The sequence below is a fragment of the Crocodylus siamensis genome, chromosome 2, assembly GCF_052110815.1.
Source record: "Crocodylus siamensis isolate JL-2025a chromosome 2, ASM5211081v1, whole genome shotgun sequence".
Taxonomy (NCBI): domain Eukaryota; kingdom Metazoa; phylum Chordata; order Crocodylia; family Crocodylidae; genus Crocodylus; species Crocodylus siamensis.
In genome coordinates, this window is record NC_143396.1 from 149,219,723 (window position 1) to 149,239,930 (window position 20,208).

The 20,208-nt window shown below is 43.9% G+C and overlaps 1 protein-coding gene across 3 annotated transcripts in view; it reads left to right on the forward strand.

Moving 5' to 3' along the window:
• The first annotated feature begins 1,066 nt into the window (after nucleotides 1–1,066).
• Nucleotides 1,067–20,208, forward strand: part of GRID2 (glutamate ionotropic receptor delta type subunit 2) — a 1,419,908-nt gene continuing 1,400,766 nt past the window's right edge. For 2 of the 3 annotated variants that reach the window (XM_090037079.1, XM_090037077.1), the window contains exon 1: nucleotides 1,068–1,980. In XM_090037079.1, coding sequence (XP_089893205.1) covers nucleotides 1,893–1,980 — 88 coding nt within the window. In that variant the 5' untranslated portion in view covers nucleotides 1,068–1,892. Of the gene's footprint in view, nucleotides 1,981–20,208 lie in introns of all 3 variants that reach the window. The other variant, XM_090037080.1, reaches the window with a different exon arrangement.

The following is a 20,208-nucleotide window of genomic DNA, read 5'->3' on the forward strand; positions in this document are numbered from 1 at the left end:
CATCACCTTTGTGGAATTGTTTACCTGCCAGTGCAGACTCAAGTAAGGTTTAAATTGTTGTTGTTTATACAATATTATCTCACTCTATAGATTTTTCAATGGCACTTTGTTTATTGCTTCAAGAACTTATTTTTTCTGTCTGATCTAAATCCTTGGATTTTAGTATATGGGGTGCCAGTTAGGTGAGCCCATGATTTAAACCAATAGCAATTTCCCATTGGGGAATTGAACAGGTGGAACATGCAATAAATTTAGTGACCTTAATATAACTCCTGCACAAAAAAACAACAATTTGTGCTAAGTCTCTAAGGAGAACTCTAGGAATGACACAGCAGGGGAGTGCATAGAGTGTGCTGTATGTGGGAGTCAAGCTTACATAACAGGATTGAGTTCTATCAGGTGTGAGCAGTAGTTGTACTTGCTGGATCAGAGATGTTTTCTAATCCAGGTGTAAAAAACCTGGAAGTGGGAAGTATCTACTCTAAAAGGAGATCTGACCTCTGGATGCCATTGCTATCTGTGAAATGGGTACACACACCTTGTCCACACACACAGTCTATAGTGTTTTAAGCAGTTAATGGCATAATGAGACTCCAAGAAAGAAAGTGCTCTGCAAATAGCACCCTAGGAAAAAAAAACTCTTTAAAGTAATTGTGAGTGTTCTATCAAAAACGCCAGATAATTAAAATCATATTAATAGCTTTTAGGTCATGTCTTTTTTTTGTTTTTTTTTTGCCTTTGAGACCAAATGTCCCTGATTTTAATATATATTCACCCTTCAAACCGTGGTTTTGACTCAGTTTTCGCACTGGCAAAGCAGAAGTGCCCATGTATAGCTTTGAACTTGATATGTGCTGTGGAATTACAAGGTTAAATAACTGGGGGTGGATTTTTTTTTTTCGGTGGGTAAAACACAGCATTAGATTCCCAGGGGGAAAAAAAAGTCTCTCCCTCCCCTGAATGTATTTTTAGGCTGCATGTACTCCTGCCTGTGTCTCTTGCTCAGTCCCAGCTGAAGATTTCAAGGGAGATGAGAGCTCTATTTTGTTTCTCCCTTGTATTGCAGATAGGGGGAGGAGGTGGTTATTAGAGAGGAGCTCTGTCTCTCTCTCCCTCTGCTTCTCCCTCTCTCTGGCTGATAGCACTTATCTCTCGCTCTCTCTCCTTCTCCTAGGTGATCCATTTCTAGGCAACGTGCTGGCTGGTGCCGGAGCTGCCAGCTCTCGCTGCATCCCACCAGCAAAGCGAGCTCCACAAGCATCCTGCAGCCCATCCTCTCCCTGCCTCCAGCCGCGGCTCCTGCTCCTGCCCTGTCCAACCACTACCTTGCGCGACAGAGACAGCGCGTTGGGCTTGATTTGCGGATCTCTCCTCCAGCCGGGGGGCCGCGATTTGGAAGCAGCTTCAAACCTCTGCATTACTATCTGCATTACCTTGAAGTTCACTTTATTTTTTGGCCTCAGCGGGGCTTTCCTCCCCCACCCCCGCTTTCCTCCCTCCCGCAGGAATCTGGCCGCTGGAAAGGGGCTCGCCGCTTTGTTCGCCCCCCTGCCCGGCTGAAGGCGAGTTTGGCGCTGGGCTTTGGGGCTCTCCGGCCAAGCGGGCTGGGGCAGGGGGAGGGCCGGGGGCTGCAAGTTGCTGTGCGCAGCCGGGACTGAGCGGAGCCGGGAAGGATGGGGATGGCGTGAGGACCTGCGCACGGGCTGGATGGATTAGCTGGCCGGACTCGCGGCGATGCCAGGGAGCGCCCCGAAGTGACGCGGGGCTTCGGCCGAGGAGAGAGGCGCCCCAGCCCCGCGGCTCTCTGCCCGCCTGCCGCCCGCAGGCCCCCGGGATTTAAAGCACTCTTGTGGCCCCCGCACGGCTCCTGCCCGCCGCCTCGCTCGGGGGAGATGGAAGTTTTCTCCCTGCTCCTGGTGGTGTCCGTCTGCTGGGCGCGAACCTGGAGAGCCGCGATTGCAGACTCGATCATTCACATCGGTAAGGGGGTGCTGCGTGGGCCGCCGCCGCCGGACACTTTTCCGGCTCTCCTCCTGCCCCGCCAGCCCCGCGTCTCGGTCTCTCGCGCTCGGCCATTGCCGCTCGGCGCCGGCTTGGCCCCTGCCTCCTCGGCGCGCGGCTGCTGCGGCGGGGCCGGGGCTCGCTCGGGGCTTCCGGCTTGTCTGCGCGGTTTTGGTGCTGTCGGTTTGCTCCTGCACCGGGGGGGGCACGGTCGGGCCTCGCCCCCCGCCCGAGAGGGGAAACCCGGGGCAGCCCCCGCGTGAGCAGCCCCCTGCGCGCACACGCATGAACACGCACACCCGGACCAGGCTCATCCAGTTACACACACACACCCCGGATCAGCCCCCCCCAGTCAGGCTCATTCTGCTCCACACACACATACACACGCGCACCCCTCCACGGAACAGGTGGTTTGGCAGCAGGAGCCAGACCCTTGCCCCGGGATTGGGGGGGACGGTGCCCCCTGACCCCGGCGCTGGCCGCCCTCCCCTACCCCAGCCTGCGGGAGGAAGCAGCAGCAGGGCAGGCATCCCTCTGCCCCCCACCCCCCGCGCGAGGCTTTCCCCCTCCTGCCCCCCCGTCCCCGCGTAAAGGTGCCGAGGGGGGAGTGCGGGGGGGGGGGGGGGCGACGAGCGTCCCCGGCGCGCGCCGGGCCCCGCGGGGGCCACAGGGAGAGGGCGCCCGCGCGTGTGGCGGGGCTGCTTATTATTCACGGCGCTTCCCGCAGCAAGCTCCAGCCGTGACCCACATGTCGGGGGGGGGGCAGGTGACACCCCCCAGGAGACATGACCCCCACCTTTTCCCCAGAAGGGGCGCCTCTTGCCAGCCCCGAGGCAGCGGCTTTCCCCTCCCTTCCCCGGCGGGGCTGTGCGGGGAGACAGGGACTCTTTCACCCACTGCTGCTTAGTAATCTGCAAGCAAAACACGCAGGCGGAACGGGAGCTTGGAAATGTGGGCGCCTGCCTGCGAGATGGGCCAGCCCATGACAAAAGCCCCCCTCCCCGGGGCTGGAGAGGGGAGAGAGCTGCCCCTCAGGTGGGCGCCCTGCCGGAGGGGGCACCTTTGCCCCCCCTTTGCTGCCAGCGCCTGGTCCCTGGGATCCAGGGGGCTTTCTCTGGCCCGCAGAGCTTGTCACGGTAAACATGTCCGCCTGTGCCTATCATTTATATCGATAGTACGTTCCTCTGAAAGGGGAGATGAGAGCTGGATTTAGAAATCCCAGCATTTTACAGGGTTAACCTGACATTGAAATGTGGGCAGCCATCCAGCCTCTCCTTCAGATCCCCAGGAGCCCATGGGCTGGGCCTTCCCCCGGGTACAGAACTTTATAGGGGTCAAGCCAACTAGCTACCCCTACCTCCTGCTTCAGGTGTCATGGTGCGAGGGGAGCCCTTCCTTTTCAAGAGATCATGACGTATTAATTTCCTTGCAGTTTGCAAACTATGAAAGTGGTACCAGGAGAAGATTTGTGCTTTGTTTTAAGGGCTTTCAGCTCACTGCTGAGACCTCAGGGTTTGGGATAAGGTCTGTAGCGTTGCAGCGATCTAACTGCTGAGTTGATTGTGAGGAAAAGCAAACACGCTGGCCAATCCGTTTTTATTATATGAACAGCACTGTAGGTCTTCGGGTTAGGATCACGAGAGAAAAATATATCATCTCTCTGCTCACCAATTCTTTTTTGTTTGTTGTTTGACTCATTTATATCTGGCAAATACTACACTGATATTTACTGCTTCCTTCTTGCTTCCACTGGTAGATGCATCAACATAGTAAATCCACCTTGAAGGTGTGGGGGGGGGGGAATACTGAAGTGGTTGCTTCTCTCACAATTAATTTAACTTGAAAGACAATTAATACATTTGACAAGGGGATTAGCTCTTTTCATAGACTACTTTATGTTACCATGAAACAGGCAAATTGATAGTTGTTCTACAGAGTCCCTCATCTTTTATAATTAATACATGGAAAATAAATGCCCTGAAATTAGAAATGGTTTAATGTTAATTGTGTCAATAGGTAAGCGAGGGAGCTAATGACAAACGTACACAACTCCAAGGGGAAAACCAAAAGCTTAATAATATCCAAAGGTGCCTCATGTTTTATATTCTAGGTGTTCTGAAACCCTTCTTTTATTTTCCCATGTGTACTGAATAAAGTTACATATAATGGACATAAACAAGAATGATGAAAAACAACATTAGTTAGGTTGAGGTGGCAGGGTTTTTAGTTCCAATATTTAAAAAAAAAGGAATGAGGGAAAAATCTATGAACAACTTGCTTTAATGCTTCTATCTGAGATTTTTTTAAGCCAGAGGAAAGGAAATGTTCAGATTCAGTGGAAAAGTAATAGAGGAGGTAGTACTGATGCCCTTTGGCAATGAGCTAAATAAGAAGAGGGTGTTTTTATAATTCTACAATATTAACGTGTGTTCAAGTGGAAAATATGTTGGTGGTAGATCCTGTAAGCCCATGTATGAAAGAGGATGAGGAAGGAAGCTCAAGAGAGTCTTCGAAAGAAATGGAATTAGCCTAACATACTAATCCTTTCCACACATCCCTTTTATGATAGCACTTACTCCTTACTATATACTAACTCACTTGATTGCATATCATTTACCATAAAAAGGTTGTATTTCTGAATGTTTAAGTATCTTATCCGACGGGTTATTAGACTACCACAACAAGAATGACTACCTAGAATTAGTAAGCTGCGATTAATGCTTTGTGTGTAGAAGGGAAAGGTTTGTATTTAAATGGATACAGATTTTTGTCTTCCAAACTGATACCCTTTTAATTCCTCTAGCTGCATGTTCTGATTATTTTAGGGCAACTCAATATATGTATTATCCCAAATCTGTTCCTCTGAATATTGATAGTGCTGCCTATAGTTAATATGTTTCTGCTGGCTTGAGTATTATAAATAGGAACTGGCAGTTCAGAAAGACTACATTAAGCACGCTTGTGAAAATGTTGAAATGAATCACCTCCACTGTAATTTTCCTTACCCCTATGTAAAGAAAGAAGGGGGGGGTTAACATGTCAAAACTATGCAATTCTGTATTATGCTGCTTCTCTGAGCCCATGCATTGATTGAGTAATTTCATCAGACTCACATTACTTGATTGCTTAGAAGTTTCCTAATGATCTGTATGCTGTAGGAAGAATCTGAAAGCCGTGAGTGGAATGGCAATGATATTGTGTTTTATGAGGCTATTCAAAAAGTCGCTCTGATTTATGTAGCTCGAAAGCTCCAAAGTCTTTGAGATTATCCACGCTGCCTGCTATTTTCTTCATACATCAGTTGTCCCCCACTTTTTACTCCCTAAACACAACAGGAGTTGAGAACATTGCTTTAATTAAGCAGGGATTAGGTGGCATTTCTAGTCAACTGCACAATTTGTGAGTGCTTCATATCAGCTACTGTTGAGGGTCTCATGTTCTTATATTTTGTAATATTAGCTCATTCTTTCATCTTGGCGTACGTGCATAGCTGTGTGCGAGTATAAATTCTGCAAGTAGAAACATACAAAAAACTCCAAAACTACTGACTCAGACAAAGCAAAGTTCTCCAGGCCAGCTGAAAGCATATTATAGTAAAAAGATTATTTTTGTAGTTTTACACCAATTGTGTTAATAGTGTAAGGTAGCAGCAACTATAGTTTAATGAATGAGATACACTATATAAATTAAAGCAAAGTTGTCTGATGTTGTAGCAATCTCCTTATCCAATAATGCCTAATAGTGTTATGTTTTTCTTAACCTTTTCTATTTTAAACAAACCAAACAGCCCCCCCACCCCCTTTTATTTTGTTGGGTGGAACAATAAGATTAATTTTAGAAGTGAGCAGTGCATCACACCACTGGAACTGTAAGCTCTTTGGGGCAATGACTATGATATATTAGGAGTCAGAAAAAGTCCTAGTGCTCTGGCTGAGGCCTCTTGTAACTATAACAGTATAGATGTTATAGGGACAGTTGATATCCCTGAAATAAAAACAGGATCTAGTTTTGTTTGAACTTTCTACTAAACTCTTTTGACATCCCTCAAGTATATGTAAGGCATTGTGAGGAGGAGTGAGACCTCTATATTGAAAACACATATCCCTGTGTCAGGATTATGAGATGTCATGTTATTGTGATGTACATTTAGTTAGAGATACTGTTTGCAGCCTTTGATGTTTGTGCATATACTCTTACAGCTAAAGATTGTAGTTGTTTTTTCATCTTTCATTATATTTAATCATATTTCTCACTGCTACAGTATATTATCATAGGCCTGAGCATTCTGCTTAGAAGCCTTAATACTTTTTTAGTGCTTCCTATTTCCATATATTTGCACTTATATTGCATGCAATTAAGTATGTGCTATATCTGCTTTTGTGATTGATAAAGCCACTAGGTGTATATCAGCAACTCTAGTTATTATTGTATTGAAACTTTATGTATGAAAATCATCATATTTATAACATTCCAGGAAATAAACAAGGAAGTAAGAGGAAACAAATCCATATTTCAGTTGATGAAAGTAAACATTCATTTCTTAATTCTCCCGTGCACAAAAATGCGCTGGTGGCATTTTATAACAATGCATATAGTTGAAGATGTGAGGCTGTGTAAAACATGTTTACTGGCTGGGTGAGAGCTGTTCACATATAGTGCTTGCTATGTACTTCATCTCCTATATACCACATTGTATTGTTCAGAGAGCTTAAAACTACTCTTTCAGGTCCTTATAACACTACTCCTAAAGAGGAATAGTTTTCTATGCCACAGATGATCACTTTCATTATCCTCCGAAGATATATTTGCCATTAGGTGTCACTGCTTTCTGGTGTGTTTCTTGGCAGTCATGTAGAACCAGATCTAAAATTGATCAAAATCAAAAGGGGGTCTTTCCGTTAACTTTAGTTGGATTTGGATCAAGCCCGCATTAAGCTGTATTCAGTTATCGCAGAGTACAAGAGTGGCTGCCTTTAACAACCTTAGTGGCTTCTTAACACATATTTAGAGTTCTTCGTATTTTATACAGCTAGAAAAGCAAGCACACTATTTTAAATGGCTCTTTTACAAAGGCCTAACTTGTCTGTCACTGATATTGTTATGTATAAGCTTTCAGATGACTACTTATGGGTGTACAAAGTCTTTACTTTCACATGCTGTCTCTGAAAATACACACTGGCGAAAAATCTTTTAGGACTGTAACTATAAACTTATCAAGTAAGGTTCATTTAACTTAACGAACAAAGGCATTAACTATGGTTCCCTTCCACTCCCTGGTCTTGTAAAGCTTGTGGTATTGACAAGAGATTACTTTTGTAAGCCATTAGGTTAGTCCCCAGATATCGACTTGAATTTACATCATGCTCTGAATTTACACCTGATATACAGTTGTCTTTGATCTTCTGTGACAGCTTATAGTTTTATTTAACATTTATTGGGGGCTTTTACTTTTTGAGGTTGTCACTCTTCAGTCAGTTAACCTTATTTTGGAACAGGAGTCAGCAACCTTTTGCCAACGCGGGCTGGAGTTTATGACCTGGCCAGCTTATGACTTGGCCAGAAGTCTCCACCCATTCACCCCTTTCAAGCAGCTGGCTGTTAGGTTCCCAGCCCCTCTGAAGCAAATAGAAACTCAGATACAGTGGACCACTGCTTTGGAGGGCTACTAACTAGCTTATTCCTGATGCATTTGGGGCCAATTGCCTTTCTGCCTTTTTTTCGTCCAACAGTTTTCATAAAAATCAGACATTATTTTGTCTGAGTAAATATCAGAATGATGCTGGGTTTTTTTTACTCAGAAACATTAATTACATCATTTTATGTACATGTACGTGGAAGTACAGAATAATTTGACATGTAGAATTCTTGCCCTCAGGTGGTACAGTGGCAATATTCTGATAGCAATCAGGTACACTTATCCATCGGGTAGACTTATGGGAATCTGTTGTCCCTATAAATCTAAAAGATCACTCTTGATAACCTGATGAAGATTAGGACACTGGGGGGCATGAACAATCCTTTCTAAGCTTCCTACCAGTTTCATGTGATCCTTTTGTGTATACTTCAAGAACTACTCGTGTCACTGTGCAAGAATCCTGGTACTCTCTTCTTCCTACTGTAGTGGTTTTCCTGTTATCCTGCCACCATACATGATGTGTGTGTTAGCTCCCTCTCTGCATAAGGTCTGTCTGTTAACAAGTAGGAACATCACCTTAAATAGTTACAGATTAGTTTTTGAGAGGTCCCATCTAATATTGACTATATTTTGGCTGATACTAAATCAGCACTGGTGGAGTAAGCATGATAATGACCTAATGGAATGTAGTATCTGGTAGGGCTGTGCAAAACAGCACCATTTCATTTCAGTTTCCATTTTGACATTTTGATGGGACAGTGTTTCATTCTGTTGTTTCATTTCATTTCAAAATCACAGTTCCATTGCATTTCGTCAAAAGTGTTTCGATGGTGTTTCAAAGTTTCACCCATATGCTATAATGGGGAAGCATGAAACTGCCTATACCTTTGTCATTTCTTGCCTGATTTGGATGAAACTTACAGGGATGGTAGCCCCTTCTGAGGTCATGAAGCCTGCCAGCTTTCAAGGAGATAAATGCAGGGTTTTTTGTGAAACTGCACCTCAGGCTGCTGACAAGCAAAACTCATGACATGGGTGACACTGTGTGTGTGTGTTAAGGCATGCCCTCACTGGTGCTGGGGCCTCTACACAACATGGTAGTGTGACCAATAAGGTCTCCTCCTCCCCTACAGTTTCAGGCTGGTCCACCACTTTAAATGATAACAGGTAATAAAATAACTTAGTGAGCAGCACAGTAGCGTCAGCAGCATCTCAGGCAGCCAAACTGTTACAGAGTCTTTCTTTCCTCTCCTGCAGGAGCTCCTTCCCCAATAGCTGCCAGAGAACTCTCCCTGCTAGCCACAGCCCTGGGACTTACATGTGCCCAGGGCCCTGCATCCTTCTGATCAAGTGCTATGGGAGTTGGTTTAAGGACATGGCACTGGCAGACAAGATCCTTTCCTTTGTGCCAATCTAATCTGGTATCTTTTACCAGACCAAATGAATAGCTACAGAAATACATTGTAGAAAGCTTTTGGGTTGAAAAACCCTTCCTCAGACTGAGGAAGTACTTGTAGTTGGTGTTTGCGTGTGCTGTTCCTGGATGGAAGGAATAGTAAAGAAGCCAGAGGTTGGCATGCAATGCAGGCAGGAAAGCCAGTCAGTGAAAATGGAAACGGAGGCCTCAGAGAGTGAGGGACAGGATGGGGTGGGGAGGGAAAGGGGAATGTAGCAGCACAGGTAAAAGTGGAGGGGTACATGGGGAGTCAGATGTTTGGCAGGTTGTAGTGTGTCAGAATTCTGAAGTCTATATTGAATCCATGAGTTTCTGTACCTAGGAGGTTGATGAAGTGCAGTTCATAGGCTAGTCTATGAAAAGCGGTTTGTAAATTCAAACAAGCACTGAACCTCGCTAACCTCATCACCAGAAGCCAACTTCCTACTGCCTAAAACACACCGAATGTATCCAGACTATGCCATAACAAGACATGCAAAACCTGCCAACAATATCTCCAGTATAGAGATAGCTGCACAATACAATACAGATCTCCATCAGGGCACCCAGTATCCCGATGGAAAACATGTAGGAACAAGCAACAACTGCACACTAGAATGAGTGCACACCAAAAATCTATCAAAGACAAGAACACTACCTGTCTCCAATCTCTCAGGACTGATCCTCAAAGGGAATTTACAAACCACTTTTCACAGTTGAAAATTGAATTCCATTTCATCAACCTCCTAGGTACAGAAACTCATGGACTCAATATAGACATTGTGGAATTCTGACAAACTCCCTGAGCAAGGCCATCTCATGGATGGCCTTCTGTTGCTCCACCAGCCTCTCAAGCATCAGGTATGTAGAGTTCCACCGAGTCTCCATATCCTGCATGATTTTATACTGTGGGATGTTCAGCTGTGCTTGTCTGTTCTGCAGCATCTTGCTCTCCTTGATGCTCTGGTAGAAGTAGCTTGCCACCTTCCTGCATTTTGAAATGAGCTTGCTGGTGGAGTTGGCACCATCACTGGCAACCCTGTCCCCTTCCAAGGCGTCCTTGAAATAAGGTGCAACTTGTGTGCCACACAGTGGATGCCAGCAAAGTTGGCATCATGGACTGCCTTGACCATATTTGCCCCATTGTCAGTGACCATGAGCCCGCAGGTGAGCTCGCCCTGCCCAATGAGCTACTCCTGCATCAAACAGTCCATGGCCCCCATGATCTTGGTTGCTGTGTGGGACTCATCCATCACCTCGGCTTGAAGGAGAGCCCAGTGATGTCCTGACTGGTCACACCAGGACATCACTGGGCTCTCCTTCAAGCCGAGGTGATGGATGAGTCCCACACAGCAACCAAGATCATGCATCAGCATCTCTGTGGTGCTCGTGTGTTTTGCTCACTTGTCCCAGCTGGTTTTGGCTTGGTAGTGCAGGCATATAGTGTATGTGGGATCATCTGCCAGCTCAAAATGAACCCAGACCACACTACTGGCTCATTTCTGGGGTGCGGGTGCATGTGTGGATGCTGCATTTTCCCCTCCTCAGCAGGCAGAGAAAAAGCAACATGAGGACAGGACGCAGCTGAGCCACTTGCCTCTGCAGTCTCTACCTTAGCCTCTTCTGAAGTGCCTTCTAGGGAAGGAGACCTGACTTTAGGGGACACTTTGAGGGGTATGGAGCACAAACTCAGAGGATTCCCACTCCTTCCCCAGAATTTCCCTTGCTAGGGCACTCAGATCCAGATCCAGCATCAGCTCCAGCTCTTCCTCTGGCACTAGAAGGCTCAGCATGGGAAGTGAAATGGGGGTGGAGGAGACTGTCATGCTGGTGCTGCTGCTGCTGCTGCTTGTTGTCGTGGTGGTGGGGGGCATTATGGCTGGTACTCTTGGAGGGGATGTAGACTCAGGCACAGGCAGTGGCACTGGCATTACTCCCCTCTCCTTGCTGCTTCTGGAAGCCTCATGCCTGCTAGTTGTAGGAAAGAGGCTGCGTCTCAGTTTGAAAAGAGTAAATCAATGAATATAATAATAAAATAAAAGGGTCTAGAAGGAATTAAAAGGTACTGTGGAATCCAAGTAGTAGCTTTGTTGTCTAATGCTCCTGAGCTGCTGGAAGATATCTCAGTAACTGTCAGACCCCAAAGCAGAAAGCAGACCAGTTCAAACAATGCTGCATTTTATGCTGTTTGTCCATCCCTCCCCCAGAGCACTGGGATTGGAAGGGACCTCAGGGAAGGATCAGTTACTGGCCAGCTACACAGTCAGTATGAGAGCAGTCGTTCTCCCCTCTTCCCCTTCCCTCTCCTTACTTTCCGTTTCCCTGCAGGCAAGCCTAGCTTCAGCTTCAGCTTCAAAACTTGAAATGTTTTGAAACTTTCAAAACATTGTGACTGCCCTTGTTTTGTTTCGAGGCTGTTTCAAAGTCCTTCATTTCATTTTGATTTCAGTGTTTCAAGCTTGAAATGAGTTGGAACAGCATCAAAATGAAACAGTCAGCAAAATTTCACACAGCCCTAGTGTCTGGTACAGAAATTTGCTGGGCATGTGTTCAAGAGTTACACTGAGGTAGCAGGTAATCTGTTGCCTACACTGAAGACTGAGGGAATTCATTATAAGCATTGCAGACCATGTTTCTCAGCAGACCAAATGAATCCAGAGGACATGTGAATGGCTCTCATCTTGTTTGGATTGTAATGTACAAGTTTTTAAAAACGTGAAATAGTGGAGAAGAAAGGTGACCTAACTGAAGAGGAGGATGAGGGAAAAGGCCTCTTCTCTTTATGCTCTTTTAATGAGCTGCTAAAAGTCTTTGAAACACAACAAAATGCTTTCCTGGACTATTCCCTCAGTTTAGTTGTTGCAGTTCTTTTACCTGGTTATCAGATGCCAAACAGATGTGGTGGAGAAGGAAGGAGTTTCCATAACTCTGAAACCAACATAGTTAATAAAGACCCATATGACATGGACAGTTTCTCTCTTTGGTTTTAAATCCTGTGTAGGCTCCAGAATGAAATTCTAGGTTGGTGAAAGAAGTAGGGTGGAATTTAGGTGATTAAGAGGAAATCTTGCAGGAAGTGGGTTTAATAATGTTGTAATTTTGTGAAACTGAAAAGGCGTATCCTAGTTTCTGTGGTAACATGCTTGATTTTTGAGAGGGATGTGTTGGCAATTGCATACTGTACCAAAGAATACTCTCTAGTTGAATGGCATCATATTTTCCTTGGTATGGGGTACAGGTATTTAATGTGAATGTGAACTGTAGGTGTAATTTACATGGAAAGGGGTACACGGTCCAGAAGAAAGGATAACCTAGGCAGTATGGTGCTGGTATGTAGCGTTAAAATTATACTGGAAGATTTTGGTAGAGACATAAATACTGTAGTTTTAGGCCATGGTAAACTGATTGGTATCACATTTGTAAGAGCAAGTTTAGATTTAAAACAGGTTTTCACTGAACATAATGGTTTTGGAATGACAAGGAAACAGGGTGGAAAAAGATGAAAGGCAAAAGTTTCCTTAAAGTTATGCTAGGTTTATCTGACAAGCCATGCTCAAGAGGAAATTGAAAAGGAACATGAGTGAAAAATGAAAGGAGGGGAAGAAAATAAGATATCAAAGACGAGAGCCCCTGGTATGTTGTAAGTGTCTGCTTGTCTGCTTGTACAGACATTCTACAGTATCTTAGCAGCAGCTAGGCTAAGTGGAAAAGATCTAAATAAGGAAGAACGGTGAAGGAACAGCATTTAAATGAAGAATTGTGTGTATGTTTTAACCTATTAGATAACACTCTGTGCTGAAACGGTAATTATTTCTAATTGTTATATTTGCTTTATCCATGAATAAAAAATGTGGCGTCTTATAAAATATGCAGTGAAAATCATTAGATAATTCCTCTTGGACTCCTTCATACAGATATAAGAATTTAGTCTCTTGTTTTTTCATTGCTTTTAAATCATCAACTGTTTTTAATAAGTTGGTCTGTTTAAAGCTAATATCCCATGTGCCTAACAGTAATTGGTTGTATTGCAGAACAATTCTCTTTTTAGCCCCACCGAAGTTTTTTCTCTCAGATTCAAATGAAGGTTGTCTCTTGGGATTAATCAAAACCAAATTGCACTATTTTTTAACTGTAAAAGGTAACATTAATTTTTCCTTAGATCACAAGCAGCATGTTTTACTGGATGGTGATTCAGTGGACTTGAGTTCAAGACCTATACGTTCCATGTTTCTGTTTACTCTGTAAATTAAGGATACTGCTTACCTACTTTGGCAAGGTAGTCTGAGATGAGGAGATTGAGAGACTGGTGTGTGCTCTATTAAGGCTAGTAAACATAGGGTACGCCTACACATGCAATTAATGCGGAGCCAATAAACATGCCAGAATTTATTGCTCCATAGTTAATTGCTTCTAGGCACAAGGTTTGAATGTGTGCTCAGGAACAATAAACTCTGGAGTAGTATGTTGAGCCAGCCCTGATTGAAGCTGTGGTTGGAGCAACCCTGGCTAGCAGGGGGCCCAAGGAGTCAGCCTGCCAGTCTGGGGCTGCTCCCTTCAGCTCAATGTGTGCTGTGGAGGGTCTGGCTGAGGTGCAAGCGTGCTTCGGTGTGGCAGGAGGCAGCCCCCACACTGAAGCACTCTCCTGCCTCCAGACAGCCAGGGCAGTGACTACACATGTGCTGCTGCTGAGTAAATTAATTTACTCCAGCCTAATAAGGGTGCACGTGCAGATGCCCAGATGTTTGCTGCACAGCTAATTAGTCTACTGCACAGTAAACTCTCCTGCCTATATTCTATCTTCTTTCCCATTGGTGGAAATTGTTGTGGTACAGACTTTTCTGGCTCTGAGCTTCCACTCTCAAAAACCTTACTTGAAGACCTTTTTCATATATAAGCTTTTCTTTCCTCATACATGGTTGGTGCCCTAATTGTGGTGGCCCTGGGTATAAAAACCTAGACATTTAAGCCCTGTTGACTTTTGGAGGGCTCAATCTTCTAAGTCATTGAGGTGTCTATGAGCATGTTGACTGATTTCCCCCTGCCCCCCCCATTTTGCAAGGAGTGATGCAAGTTTGAGTTGAACAGAAAATTCAACCAAAGCTAGATTTACATGGAATTTTCTGCTACTATTTTTTGCAGTTCATCTTCTACCCATGGCATCAATGTAATATTACTGCTTGTATCAGATCATACCTAGTGATATTTTAAGGCAAAAACAAGAACATCAGGACAACAGTGTGGTGGAAAATCTAGGCTTTATGAATGCTTCAGGACAAACACAGACAGGTTGTACTACAGCTGGTGCCTGGCAAACCAATAAGGGCATTCTAGATGTCAAATCATATTACGTTACAGTACATAACACCTGATCCAAAGCCTAGTGAGGTCAGTGGAGGGGATGATGATTGGTGTCAGTGAACTTTGGATCAGGTCCATGGTGAATTCCATTAAGAATGGACATTTACAGTTCCATAGAATTTGTAGTGCTTATGGTTGGAATAAGAAACATTGCTAACATCTCAGTAGATCTTGTCTCTGCAGCTCCTTATCTAGCCTCCCTCACCATCCTGCCATCATCCCTTTCAGAATTAAAATCTCTTTTATTTATTAGAAAATAACAAGATCTCTTTTGTGGAGAATTCTCCAGAGAAAGCAACAAAAATATATTTGAGGTTTAGAAGCAAGATTTACAAGAAATGGCTGGAAGAAATGGGACTTTTTAGTCTGGAGAAAATATGGCTGAGGGGTGATTTGATATGTTTTCTAAGACCTTAAGGATAGTTATATGGAAGATGAGGATAGAATATTTTTTGTGACCACAGGGGACAGGACAAGGAAGAAGGGGCTCAGATTGTATCAAGGGAAATTTAGGTTCAAAATTAGGAAAACCGTTCTCACTGAGGGTATTTAAACATTGGAAAAGATCACCAGAGAGACCACAGAGTCACCATCTTGGAAACTTTAATAGCAAGTTACACAAACAAGTGGTTTAGACAGGGATGATCCTGCCTTGAGCAGCAGCTGGACTTGATGACCTCCGGAGGTGTTCTAGCTCTACTTTTCTGTGATGTTTATGATTCTAAGATCATACATCTAATTTTACAACGGTAATGAACAGAGAGAGTTACAAAAGCAAAAGGCAACAATTCCACCTTCCTAATGGTGTGTACATAGAGTTCTGTTTAGTGGATATCATAAACCGAGGGATTTAGTAAAACAAAGGGAATAAAATGAATGGTTAGTTCAAGTTTGTTGTCATATAACCCAAATGCAAATTATATCTTAGCCTTAAAAAAATAGGGTAACACCTGAAAGTTCATTGCTTGCTTTTAGTATTTGTGACAGGCAGAGGAGGGAGAAAAATTTAGGTGGTAGAATAAAATGCTTTTGATTTTTTTTTAGCAGAATGCACTGTAGATTTGCATTTTATAAATTAAATTAGACATTATGTAGAATAAGCTTTCATGAGCCCAAGCTCACTTCGTCAGATACTGTGAAAGGATATAAATAGAGCAGTGTATAAAATGGAGACAGCTATTTAAATACAAAAGGAGTGGCAGTGCTGGGAGACGCAAAAAAGAAAGCAATAAACCCAGAGGAACAAAGGGTCATCAAAACTAATCTAGGTAATGGGGTAAGAATCTGTAGTACCTACACCATACATGACACAATCCAGTTTGTGGATGATTTTTGGTTCTACAGGTTCCTATTCAAGTTTGGTTTTTAAAAAAAATATTTTGGTGCCTAATTTGAAAAGGAACCAACTTGAATGGGAAACTGAGGAACATATATCTCTGATTAATTAGTTAAAAAGTTACAAATCTACCCTGCTTTCTGCCTGACTTCAGACTAGGATGGCTAACTACCCCTCTCTCTATATCTAGGTCATCGATCAGAATCCAGCTCATGCTGTTTGAATACTGTTCAGTGGTCTCAGTTAATTTCTTAGTAGGCAGGTGTCCATATCGCTCCAACAAAATTGGTATTGACTTGCTAGAAAGGTATAAATAGTCAGGTAGGAATTGCATCTTATAAACTTTCTGCTCCAAACCAGGTGTACAGCATGGCATGAACTGCTAGAAGGACTGTGTAGAATCTTGCAGTGCCAGTACTCACCTTCTGTCTGAGAATATGACTTTGTTCTCAGGGTTTGTCAGTATTGCGAGTTTCGTGAATGCTACATTCAATTCCTTTTCTTTTTCAAAACAGAAAATGTCATTTTAGATCTAAATAAGTCTAAGATGTAAAATACTTTCTAATCAGTAGAATCATAAAAAGTAGCATTTAGAAATTAAGAACTTTTAATAGGAGTGCTTTCATGTTGCAGTAGACCCTTGATCTATCCAGTCAGCTAACCCAAGTCCAGCAACAGTGTACACTTGGTGCTCAGAGAATGGTAACATTCTAATGTACCTTTCCAGGTGTGCAGTGCTCCGTATTGGGTTTTCAATCATTTTCTACTATGTACTAAATCTTTGCACATAGATTGTGAACAAAATAAAACACTTGGTTCAAGAGACTCCCTTCCCTCCCACTGTTAATTAAATAACATCTCTGTAGCAGCTACAGCAACAGTTTCATTGGAAATGTGATACTACATGAAATACTTTTCTAATTGTAGCTTAGTTTAGTGCAGCTTTGCTACCAGAAATAGAGAAGCCCACACCATGTGATTAGGCAGCTTTTCACACACTCACAGGACACAGCTATACATTCATTAATGTACTGTAGTTACTGAGCATTACGTTTAATACCTGTATTACCAGGTACAAAATCAACGTTCAGTAACTGGCACTACTGCCCAGTACCACCAGTGCATGCCTTTTAAGTGACGCTAATGAGCAGTAGACTAATACCATTGCACATTAGCATGGCTTTCACTGTGACAAGCAAATGCACATTTAGCATCTCATCTAGACATGCCCACCATTAACTAATTCTTGGTTCCATAGTTTGAGATACCCTGCTTCAGTTTAATGAGAGAAAATCCTGCCGCCTCTCTGGAGGTTTATTGTTTTCTGCCTCAAAAATGGAGACCAACTATATCCTGTAATCTGGTGTGTTCTCAAGATGGTTCTCTACATCTGAAATCTCTTCCCCTAAGATAGGAAAAACTTCACATCTGAATACAGATCCAGACTTTGGCTAAGGACAGTCAAAAAGCCCAAAGCTGATTTCAGTCTTTGCAGATAAGTCTAAAATGCACAGATTAAATTGAAACAGAAGTGAAAGACATTTACCTTTGGTTCAGGAAATGCAGCCACATGCCTGCAGTGGCTCAGGCCAGAAGCTGGGGGGTGATAGAGCACAGCTCTTTGGCATGTAGCCAATATCGGTTTTGTGTTAGCTTCCTCTTCCTGCTGCCCCTGAGGTCTCTGGGATTTGCAATCCAAAATCACAGCAGCAGGCCTCTAAGGTTGATCATCACTTCCTTTTCCTGGTGCCAGATGCCTCTGGGATTTGTAGTTCACAGTCACAGCCAGCAGTAAGCTTGAGCAGGGGTAGGAGTGTTTAACTCCCTTCCCAGGTCCCAGACCCCAGCCAGGATTAACCAGGGGTGAGGGGAAGGCAGTCCCCCCTGCAGACTGGGGTGCATCCCCAGCCCGGCTTGCCCCCCACCCCTTGTCAGCCAGCCCTCACTGCTCCAGAGGTGTGGGATCAACCCTGCTCTCTGGAGTAGACAGCACAGCAAAGCCCAGCCCAGGGCTGTGAAACATGCTGGGATGTTGGGGGATTGTGATTTACGTTAACCAGGAAGTGGTCTTGGACAGAAGTTTTATAAACTGTTTGACCCAAATCAGTTAAGTTTGATACTACATTCAACCACGTGCATCTTAAACCAGTTTCAGAACCACGTGCATCTTAAACCAGTTTCAGCCATTTTGAAACTTTAGGCGCACTGAACTTCTGTTCTGTTACAGGTTTAAACCAGTTTCTGATAATGTAAATCGGATTATATGTAACTTTTGTCCTTAGCCTTTCAGTCAAACCTCTCTCTCCACTAGTAACATCTTAGAACTAGTAAGTATGGCTGCAAATGTTGTGATTATTGAGCTCTCTGGCCCTGTGATTTTTTTGTGGATTTAAATTCCCTAGTCTAGTCAAATTCTGCATAATGAAAACATTTGCTTTTTACTACATTCTTTAAGTGTCTTGTCATTATGCCCCTGCATCACAAGTTCTTAGAGCTCATTTTGTTAGGGTTACCGTATGTCTGGGTTTCCTCAGACATGTCCTCTTTTTTTGGATCCCTGTGCTGTGTCTGGATGGGTTTTTAAAAAAAAGAGGAAATGTCCAGATTTTCTGCCATCCCAGACTGGCTGCTTCGGGCTGGGAGCAGCGGGCAGTGTGATTGGCTGTTGGGGGTCATGTGATCTCAGCATGGGCTCAGGCAAGCCAGTGAGGCGGAGAGAGAGAATAAGCAGCAGGGCTGGGGGGGGAGCTAGGGGTCTGTGGGTCAGGAGTGTGGGGCACCAGCAGGACTGGGGGGTAGAGGCTGTGGGTCCATAGTGCAGGACACCAGCAGGGCTGAGGGGCAGGGCAGGGAGGGGGCTGCAGGTTGGGAGTATGGGGCAGTGGCAGGGGACTGCAGATCAGGAGTGAGGGGCACTGGAGATGGGATGGGTGACTGTGGGTTGGGTGTACCGGGCATTGGCTGCACCAAGGAGTGAGGGGCACCAGCAAGGGGTGGGGGGCAGGGTACTGCTGTTTAGGAGTGAGGGGCACAGGCAGGGCTGGGGGGATGTGGCTTTTTAGTGAGGAGCAACAGAATGGGCAGGGGCAGGGCACCGTTGCCTCCCCATCATATTCCCCCTGTCTACCCCCCACCCCCCGCACTCCCATCCCGTGACAGGTGTCCTCTTTTTTGCAGCTGGAAATATGGTAACCATACTTTTCTGCTAGCATAGACTTCTCTTTCTTTGGTTTGTCACTTTTGTTGTAAAGAAAGGATTATAGCCTCTTCCAAATACCTTTTATTTTGACCTCTGCACCGGCAGTTTGGTGCATTTCCCCTCTCTCTGGAGAGGGAGCTTTCTTCCCTAAATAATCAGAATTCTTTCCTGCCCGTCATTGATTTTATAATTCTAACCCCAATTATAATTCCATTTCAAACTGTTTATTTATTCAGTGTTAAAACGGATTAAAAACAGAGCAAGAAATTATTTACTTTCCTTACCTAGATATTGAATAGGTAGAGTATTGTTAGTATGGATTACTTGTCACAGGTTCAAAGGTAAAAGGTTGATGGCAATGACCTTGCATATTAAGAGTTTATTTCTGTATCTTTGACTCCCCTTTAATCCCTGTTCTGTGTCTCTCTACGTTCATAGAAGCCTGCCTTGAAGAGATGCATTTTCTGTGTTCCTAAAAATTCTGAGCTTCTTGGAATTAACTATGTAAACTCAGGTTCTCTATTCTTTTCCTGGAATCCTAACTGTATGGCCATCTGTGAGACATCACCACCATACACAGATGTCTAGCTATGTTTTGGGTTTATACTGACCCATTTCCCTTTATGAACTGATGGGCACAAAACCATATTACAGTATATTCACCAACATAGCCTGTAATAAATAATATTTTTTAAATGTATTTTCAGTTAAAAACTCTAAATCCGTAGACCGTATACACAAAGGGAACAGGGCCCCTGTAGTGTTTTGTAATTTTGTAAGGATTCTTCTAATTGTGATTTTTTTCAACTTTCTAATTTTATGATCTATTGACACATAATCTTACTTTTAATAATAATTTTCTCCTCAAACTTCTTCAGCTGAAGTTTGAAGATCCTGATATTGCCCATACAATGCTGTCAGTACTTAATAGTTTTATCTGTGTATGGGGATTTAAAAAAAAAGAGTATTCTCTGGATTGATTCCTTTTGAGGAGTAGGCAAATAAGACAGGTTTTTATTATATTGTGTACAAAGGGTTTAATATCTTTGGGTGGACATTCTTGGGCTTGGATTGAAGGTTGGTCTGGCCTTTAAAGCACCAAGCTGGGGGCTCAAGACTATCAGTGCATTGCACTGTTGTATTGCACTAATGCCCAGGTGCCTCAGTCATGGACCAAAGAATCCTTTGTTCCATACAAACAGGGGATGGTGATGCAGGAAGGTTAACCCCCCCCGCAACCCCCC